At 37.5% G+C, this 9,523-nt stretch overlaps 1 protein-coding gene across 1 annotated transcript; it reads left to right on the top strand.

Annotated features, from left to right (window-relative positions):
• The first annotated feature begins 1,708 nt into the window (after nucleotides 1-1,708).
• On the top strand, nucleotides 1,709-8,296 carry LOC110108345 (maltose excess protein 1-like, chloroplastic). Its single transcript, XM_020838954.2, has 9 exons — nucleotides 1,709-2,149; nucleotides 2,214-2,366; nucleotides 2,451-2,741; nucleotides 2,843-2,932; nucleotides 6,211-6,312; nucleotides 6,400-6,518; nucleotides 7,563-7,625; nucleotides 7,718-7,779; nucleotides 7,924-8,296. Exons 1-9 carry the CDS (start codon nucleotides 1,877-1,879, stop codon nucleotides 8,022-8,024), a joined length of 1,254 nt encoding a protein of 417 aa, XP_020694613.1. The 5' UTR covers nucleotides 1,709-1,876; the 3' UTR covers nucleotides 8,025-8,296.
• The last annotated feature ends 1,227 nt before the right edge of the window (nucleotides 8,297-9,523 follow it).

Below are 9,523 nucleotides of genomic sequence, written 5' to 3'. Positions count from 1 at the left end.
GATCTCACAATCTCTTAAGTGACTGGTATAAAGCTAAATATATATCCCCTTGGAAATTGCCCCCCCCAATGCATCTAAGTTCTGGAAAAAAATTACTGCTACTGCCATTAAGATTAAAGATAATATCACACTCTCTGTGGCTCATGATAGTACATTATCTATGCTGTGGGACCCGTGGCTTAATGGCACTGTGATTTCAGATTCCTATAATATTATGGAGTTTGGTGATAAAATGGTGAAAGATTTTATCATGAATGGTAAATGGCTTCTTCCCATTTCTATTCCCACTGATCTATCTGTTGCCATTTCTAACATTGAGATCAAAGAGAAGTCTGAATTCCTCTGGAATGGTTCTCCGAAGTTGGCCTTCAAATATTTTATTGATCAATTTTATTCTCATTTGCCAAAGGTTGAATGGTATACTTCTATATGGCACAAAAAACATGCTCTTAAATATGCTTGCTATATGTGGATGACGATGATTGGTAAACTTAAAACTGCTGATAATTTACTGCTTAGAATTCAAGTTCCTCTTGAATGCTCTTTTTGCCTTTGCAACTCTGAAAATCACAATCATTTGTTTTTGCTTGTGACTTTTCTTTTAACATCCTTAAGTACATGCTGCCGGATCTAAATTGCTCTTTTCTGAGCACGACTATATCACATATCTTTGATTTCATTGAGCATCATGTGTTATATAGTAGATCAGAAAAAGATTTTTACTGCTTAACTGTTAGTTGCATTATTTACTAATTCAAGAATCAATTCAATGAGGATTGTATGCAATATCTCTTATGCTATTCGACACAAAATTTTCAAATGGAAAAACAAAGATTCGCTGTTACTGAGGTTTTCTGGAATCTGATTTTCTTGGGGTTGCCTTCTCTTTTGTGGGATTTCCGATTTTTCTTGGATGTCTGTAATCATTCTTCCTGGCTGGGCTTCCAGCTACTTTTGGGAGTAGAGATCTTCTACTCGAGTTTTGATTTTTATAATTTGCACATGGGAAGAAAATTTTGGAGGTTGCGGTTGATCTTTGCTGACTGCTTTTATCAATTTGGCATAGGTGATATGCTTTTTCAAATTCTGGAGATACTGCAACGCCATTTTTGGCTTCTCGGCTATTCCGGTTGGTGGATTTTTGACAATCCGACGATGATGAGCAAGGCCAGATCCATCCATTCTAGCTATGGATGGCCCATGTGGCAACCAGGCTTGTATTATGAAATTTATGCCGTTGGCTGGAGGTTCTGTGTTGGTCAAACTTCTTTCTCAACTACTATTTTTGCGCCCAGTTTACCTTTGGCAATCTGAGCCACCGCCTCGGCTGCGAGGATTTCATGCTGATCAATATGATGACGGGATTCTAGTCTTTTTTCTATGAGTCTTATGGATTGTATTTTATCATTGTTGCCTTTTTGTTGGCACTTGGATAATTTTGTTAGATTTTCTTTTGTTTTGCTATCTTACAGATTTACTTGTAATTGAATTTTATTTTTAATACATGGGCTTCTTTGCTCCCGGTTTACCCAAAAAAAATTTTTCTCCACATTTAAAGTAGTGCAGCAGGAAAGGGGATTCAAAAATATATTAGGAGGTTACTGGATCCAGATAAGCCCGGTGGGATATAAAACTACATTTAATAACCTATCAGGTTAATAAAAAGTGCAAGTGTCCAACGACCCGCATTCCCATTTAGTAATCCTTCACGTGTCCCTTCTTGTCCCAGACCCGAGATCTACTGCCACGCGGCAAATGAAAGTCGTCAAATCTCGTGCTACCAGCCCCCGACGACGGCGACCCATCCGCTTCCTCCCAGCTTCCATCACTACCCGCTCTACAGTGCTGCATAGCTCCCTTCGGCACACGAACACTGATGGCTTGCGCTGCGGTGGTGCTACCGCCGCCGCCGGTGTCCAGATACCGGCCACGGCAGCATCTTCCATGCTCATTCAGAGGTTCCGCTCTTCGACGTCACTTACCAGTCTCTCCCCATCAAAGTTCCCACCTCTGTCCGTTTTTCATTTCCGAATCTTCTAGAAGCCGATACCGGCCTTTTCTACCCGATCGACCTCTCTTTGACTGCGGCAAGCAATCAGAGCTCTTGGTTTCCGCCACCGACTCAGGCTCGACGGCCTACTCGGCCAAGGTAACGAAACCGGCGCCTCTCATGCTTCCTTCTTCTGTCCTTCATTCATCTCGATTCATTCCAGGGATTAAAGTTCCAAGAATGGGATTCTCTGACTGCCAAGTTTGCCGGAGTCGCAAACGTCCCGTTCCTTCTCCTCCAGCTCCCCCAAATCATCCTTAACTCCCGCAATCTCCTATCTGGAAACACGACCGCGCTCTTCGCCGTCCCTTGGCTCGTGAGTGTTTGATCGCCTTGATCATAGCATACTTGTCCGGTATCTTTTAAGTTTTTTTTTTAAAGAAACTGTGAAATGCGACAGGGAATGCTTACAGGCTTATTGGGGAACCTCTCATTGTTGTCGTACTTCGCTAAGAAGAGGGAAACGGAGGCGGTCATCGTCCAAACCCTTGGAGTTTTATCGACTTATGTCGTGATCGTGCAGCTGGCCATGGCCGAGGCCATGCCCCTGCCGCAGTTCGCGGTTACATCTGCCGTTGTTGCTTCTGGCCTTCTCATTAACTTCTTGAATTACTTTGGTTGGCTTCATCAAGGGGTTTGGACTCTCTGGGAAGATTTCATTACAGTTGGTGGCCTCTCTGTTCTCCCTCAGGTCAATTTACTTTCAGTTCTGGTCTGGTTAGATTTGTGAGATTTTTCTAATATGATGTGCTAATAATCTCAGAACCCTTCTTAAATCCGATGGGTCTTCAGGTGATGTGGTCGACATTTGTCCCTTTCATCCCAAATAGTACTTCGCCTGGTATCATCTCTTGTGCTGTTGCATTTGTGGCTGTCGTGTTGGTATGTTCCACTATTACTGATCTTATTTTGCTATATTCTTTTATGAGGTATTAGGAGTGTTATTTGATGAATGCAAAAAAGGTCTTAAGACATATATAGCTTCGGTTGCCTTTTCCTTTGGATTCATCATCCCTAATTTGTTTATATGTGATCTTTTTAGGTGTTTAGCAGTTATTCTATTATGATGGCTTTCAATTGTACCCTAAATAAATTTATATTATGTTAGTCGTGGTTCTGATCTATACTATTTAAGAAACCTATTAATTCAGAGGATAAATCAACACCGCACTATATTAAGGTGATAAAAAATCTTAATATTCATGCAAGAGATGCGTTTAAATTGTTAAGAAATACCTGTCCATGCTCAAATTGTCATTTTCTATACATTTAGTCTTACTTAGGGCATGTTTTTCCTCTGAAGCAATACTTAACACTATCATTGTCATTTTCTTTAGTGTGCGTTCCTTGGTAATGCTTGAATCCTTAAGAAAAAGTCTCAAATTGTTGTGGAAAGTCTTGTGCACAAAAGCAATGGCAAGCAAGAATGAAAACGCTAGAAGAGTAGGTACAAGGATTTACATGGTTTGGCGAAATTAGCCTACTCAATTTAGCTTCATCGTGGAACCTTTGACTAAGTTCCTTAAGAGTGAATGATTTTGGAACAAAATAAGCCCTGAAAATTTTTTAAAAACTTAAACAACGGGTGATATCCATCCCAATTCTCACCTTGTTTGATTTTGGTTCGGTGTTTCAAGTAGAATGTGATGTATCCAAAGTGGAATTAGTGTAGTGCTTAGCCAAGGGTGTCATCTCGTCACTTTTTTCAGTGAAAAATTTAATGACACTATCTTTTTGTTGTTATCATGAATGTTCTTATTAGACATTTGCAAGAGGATGCACCTTGGTGTATACTTTTTGTTGATGATATTCTTCTTGTTGAAAAGACTAAAGGAGTTGAAGGAAAACTTTAATTATGGAGGTTAACCTTAGAGTCAAAAGGTTTTCATTTGAGTATATCTTGGGCCAAGTCAATAAAAAGAGTACACTTTTTGGATATCTTGGGTCCATTATTCAAAGTGATGCTGAAATAGATTTTGATATTATTAGTAAAATCCAATTTGGATGGTTTAAGCGGAGGAATGCATCAGGCCTTTTGTGTGATAGAGAAGTACCCCTCAATCTTAAGGGAAAATTCTATAAGATGGTGGTGAGACTTGCAATGCTTTATGGTTGGCTATTAAAAAAGAAGCATAAAATTACATTAAGTGTTGCGGAGATTAGGATGCTTAGGTGGATGAGTGGCTTTACACTTAGAGACAGAATGTGAATGAGTTTATACTGAAAAGGTTGGATAGCTCTAGTGGCATATAAGATTAGAGAGAGTCGCCTTAGATCATTGGCCTTCAAATGACTCGGTTAGGAGAATAGATGTATTAGATCTGACCTATTTTAAGAAAGGTAGAGGTAGACCTAAAAAGACTTAGTTAGAAAGTATTAGAATTGACATTCGTTTATGAGATTTAAATGAGAATTTGAATCTTAATAAGACAGAATGGAGAAAAAAGATTCTTGTAGTCAACCCTACATATTAGCATAAATTCTTGTAGAAGAAACTATTCCCCCATAAATAAAAATTTATGCCATTTTGCAAGCTCCTAGTAATTGAAATCAATATTTATTTTCTAATGATTTCCATATCGTGGGGCACTTAAATATACCCCTACAATCAAAATAGATTGAAAGGAAGGCATGCCTCTTGTGTAGATTAAAATATTCCCCGCTGGAAAAAAAAAATTTATGCCATTGTGCAAGCTCCTATCATTAAAGTCACTATTTATTCGGTAATGATTTTCATATAGTTGGGCACTCAAGTACCCCAACAATCAAAATTGATTAAATGGAAAGCATGCCTCTTGGATTGAATTTCTTTCTGCTGTTCACTACATCCTAAAGCACAAATGCGACAGTTTTTATTTTATGCACTACAATCCAAAGCAATTAGATTTGAGGTGCTGAAGGATGTATTTGCATGGGATTTTGATTTCAGAGGGATTTGGGAAAATTCCATGCTGAAAAGCTAGCGAATCATCTCTATCATATAGAAAATAGGTATTTATTTTGGGGCAACAAATTGTAGATTTTGAGGGAGACAAACCATGTAGCAATCCTTTTCAAGTGTCTTGATGAAGGTTTGGTCAGACACTTGAGTAGAGATAAAACACTTGTTCTTATACAAGAGAAGTTTTATTGGCCATTGTTGACAAGAAATGTTGACTGTTATGTCAAGCAATGCTATGCTTGCCACCAGGCCAAGGCTTGAGAACAAAACACAGATTATGTTTACCAATGTTGTGCCGATACTCCTTGGAAGAACATTAGCATGGACTTTGTTGTCAGTCTTACCTGTACAAAGCAAAACAAATATTACATAATGTTTTTCTACGATGACTCATCTTGCCCCTTGCAACAAAACTCTTGATACAATCCACGCCGCTAGCATATACTTTAGGGAAGTGGTGCAACTTTACGGTGTTCTGTGATCGATTATATTCAATCAGGATTTTAAATTCTTAAGTCATTTTTGAATTTTTTTTTGGTAAAAAATAGGGAACTAAATTAGCTCGGCAGCTCATCCTCAAATCGATGATCAGACTAAATTTGTTAATAACGGTTTGGGCAACCTATTATGATGTTTTTGTTGGCAAAAATATTCAGCAATGGGACCAGGGGTTGGCACAAGGGGAATTTGCATATAATAGATACCTTAGCCAAACTATAGGCCGTAGTCCATTTGAAGTGGTGTATGGGCGCAACCCCATCACTCCTTTGGAGTCATTTCATTCTACGTCGATGGCCGAGCATGGCCTGAAGGTCAAGAAGAGAGTTAAAGCAATTTAAAAGTTGCATAAACATATGAGGGAAATGATTGTGAAGCAAAATATCAAATATAAAAAACAATCATTTAGAACTAGAAAACCCATTGTTTTTAAGGAGGGTGATCTTGTATTTATTCGCCTTACGTGTGAAGGTTTTCCACTAGGACCTTTTGGCAAACTTAAGCCAAAGGTATACGCCCATTTCAAGTAATCAAGCGTATCAATAATAACACTTACAAAATTGATCTACGGGGTGATTATAATGTTTCTGCCACATTCAATATTGCTGATTTGTCGCCACATTTAATAAGCCATTGGTTCCAAATATACTTTTAATCTTTTACTATTTGGACATTTTATGATGTCTTTAGTTCCTGATCTTGCTCTCACTAAGACCTGCAGGCACGTGCTGGAAAACTATCTGAGAAAGGAACTAAATTTGTAAGGTCAACATCTGGTTGGACTGCTACTCTTCTCTTCATGTGGATGCCCGTTGCACAAATGGTTAGAATACTTCATTCGCATTGTTCATGTTGTTCATGTGGATTATACTTGCGATATTCAACTCTTAACTAGTTTTGTCATGAACAGTGGACCAACTATCTGAATCCAGAAAACATCAGAGGTTTATCAGCTTTCTCAATGTTGCTTGCAATGCTTGGAAATGGCCTTTTGGTTCCACGTGCTCTATTTATCCGTGATTTGATGTGGTACTTAATCCTTATTTTCTTGATTTCCAAAGGTCTAATTTTCCTAGAAATTCAGTTAACTTTACATTCTTTATCGCCTTCTCCTAAAATATGCATTTGTTCTCTTTTACATCTCCAGTATTTTGTTCTATCCTAAAATGCAGTGCTATTAGTACAGTATTTCCATTAAAAAAAAAAGATTGTTTGTGATTTTAAATTTCTTCATTCCTGTACTTTGCATATTCCACCGACAAATAGGATTTTGTAGATTCTCCATTCTTTTCTCTGGGTGAGAAATAACACAAAATTATGCTACGGGTGAACTAACCTCAGATGTTTATTTTGTTATCCTATTTTGATTGGGCAATCATGAATGGTTTAAGTTCATATTCTGTAACATATTTACTCTACAAATGCTCTACAAATATGTTCAAAATGCTAAATACAATGTTTAAATTGCTTAGCTGAAAATCGGTCGTTATTTGCAATTTATTTTATCGTTATATGGGTCATCTGAAACCAAGCATGTTTATTTGCCTCATGACTGAGGGTTTCCATTATAGCTAGTTTCTTACACATTGATAATGTATCCATTACGTTCTATCATAGCTATGAATTTACCTCAATGTATTTCTCGCATTTCAAAATTGTCCACATTGTGGTTACATTTACCTGCTTCAAGCCGACACAAATAAATGTAGGGATCTAAACATAGCTCATATTGGTCTATCAGTTGGGAGCTTTGGCTACTAACCAAGAAATTGTGGGTTGAGTTTTACGAATGTGATGTATCTATGAGTTTATCTTAATTGACCTAAATGTCTTTAAAAAAAGGTAGAGTCCTAAGAAGTGAACCTCCATTTTGTGAACACTTAGAAATTTGCTAATGTTACTATTAGATGAAAATTGGAGACCCTCAATATCTATATTTCTATTTTATTTCCGTGGCACCTTATCTTGGCATTTTATGTGCCTTTTTATTTGATTCTTATGCTTTAGAATATATTTTATTTTCATCTGACCATAGAAATTTCTGTCTTATGGACATATAATTTATAATTGTAGGTTCACTGGTTCATCTTGGGGATCCTTTCTACATGGGTGGGGAAATCTGCTCTGCATGTTCATGTAAGGTTTTGTAAGCTCCATTCTTCAGCGTTTTAGAGGATTTTTCCTTCGTGATTCTGATTCTTTTTTGCTTCCATCAACCTCCCAACCAGATTTAACAGCATCGGCAGGACATTTTTCCTAGCTGCAACGTTTGGGTACTTTGCATGGCTAGGTTTTGTTCTCTACCCCTTAGTACTTTAAATGCTTCTTGAGTTTTTTTTTTTTCTCCTGTCATTCTTCATCATTCCTTTAGCTATAAGGTAAGTAGTTTCTATTCAAGATGAAATTTTTGGAATTTTTTTCCCGTTTCAATCAGGAATGACTCTCTGGAGGGATTCCGTTGCTTATGGATACAGTTCACCAATGAAATCTTTGATGGAATTAATTTCCGGGCCTGAAAGCAGTTCTGATTTGTAAGCTTCTACTGCTATTTTCTGTTAGCAGTTGGCCGTTGGTTGCTGCCTAAGTGAACAGTTGAAACTTGCTTACAAGCATTTCAAGGTCATACAAGTATCATGGAGTGAGTGCACAGTTCATATATATGGCCCATTTGAGCAGAAATATTCATAGAGCATCATACTTTATCAGTCTGTTCAAATTCTTCTTTGATTTCCGTTTGCAGCAGCCTTTGTTTCAAGAGGTAAGTTGTAATGAACTGAATTTATTTATTTGAATTATTGGGAAGTAAACCAAGAACGAAACAAACAAGAAAGAAGAAAACAGTAGAGAAGAGCATCAGGATTTAACTTAAAAAACTCAAAAACAGAATAAAAAAAAAAAGATATCCACTATGAAAAATGTAAGAAATTGTTCAAATCTTCACTTTTCACTTACGTTCATCGTCTCCAGACGCGAATACAAGAGTTTCTCACGAGTTATTTCTCTTTTAATTGAATAAACTTCTTAAAAATGAAGATAAAATTGTCTTGACTCGCAAAATCCTGGTGTTGTTTCCGTAGCACCTCGATGCTAATTCTTCCGACTGAAAATGCCTCTAAAGTGACGTAACATTGAACCTACATCGCATCAGTGTTGAGTTCACAATGTCGTGGCGCTAGAACTACAGTGTTGTGTTATCTATCTTAAAGAGGGTCCATAGTGCCTTAAAATTGGATTTGTTGTTTTGTGACGTTGTATGTATAAGAATTTGCATCTTAGACATTGTAAAGTGTCACCACCCTTGAGTGTTTGCAATGCTTGGTTTCGGGACCTTGGCATATTACTGCATCTTTTAGGATGTTGAATTCAAATATATTCGTGAGTAATATTTGAACCTTACTTTCAAGACTTATAAGGCTTCATAGCGTAATAATACATAGAAAAATAGGAAAAAGTGAGAGTGAGAAAGAGAGTGATTCTAAGTATTCTCCGTCTTCCTTCTTTAATTACCCTATGACCATTTATTTATAAGATTATGGGGCTACATTAAAGCTATATAAAAAACATACTCAATTATAAACGGTATGTAGCACAGTATGTAGTTGAAAATATAAAAACATATATGAATAACCAACACGTTGATTTTCATTGGTCAAGTGGCGAGTGAGTCATGCCGAGTGTCGAGTGCTAATTAGTGGCAACTGATAAGTGATGTGTATAGTCATGATGAGTGATGAATTGCAAGTGACAGGTATAAACATGCCGATTGATGACTGATGAGTGAGAGTGATGAGTGACATGTGGCAAGTGAGGAGTATAGTCATGCCGAGTGACAAGAGGTGAGAGATCCTCGACCCTTAGCGAGTTTACATTTTCTTCGACTAGTGCACTTTTAACCTACCTCCCTTCAACTCATATTAATCTTGAGGTCGTTGGCATATTCCGATATTAAAAAAGAAGATTAAAGGAACTTTTATTTGGTCCGGTGAATGTACGCAACTCTACGTTCGGCCGCCAGTAGAATCGCGCCACGCGTT

The sequence above is a fragment of the Dendrobium catenatum genome, unplaced genomic scaffold (assembly GCF_001605985.2).
Source record: "Dendrobium catenatum unplaced genomic scaffold, ASM160598v2 fragScaff_scaffold_134, whole genome shotgun sequence".
Taxonomy (NCBI): Eukaryota; Viridiplantae; Streptophyta; class Magnoliopsida; order Asparagales; family Orchidaceae; genus Dendrobium; species Dendrobium catenatum.
Note: the sequence above shows the minus strand (reverse complement) of the source record. Positions and strands in the feature narration are given on the sequence as shown.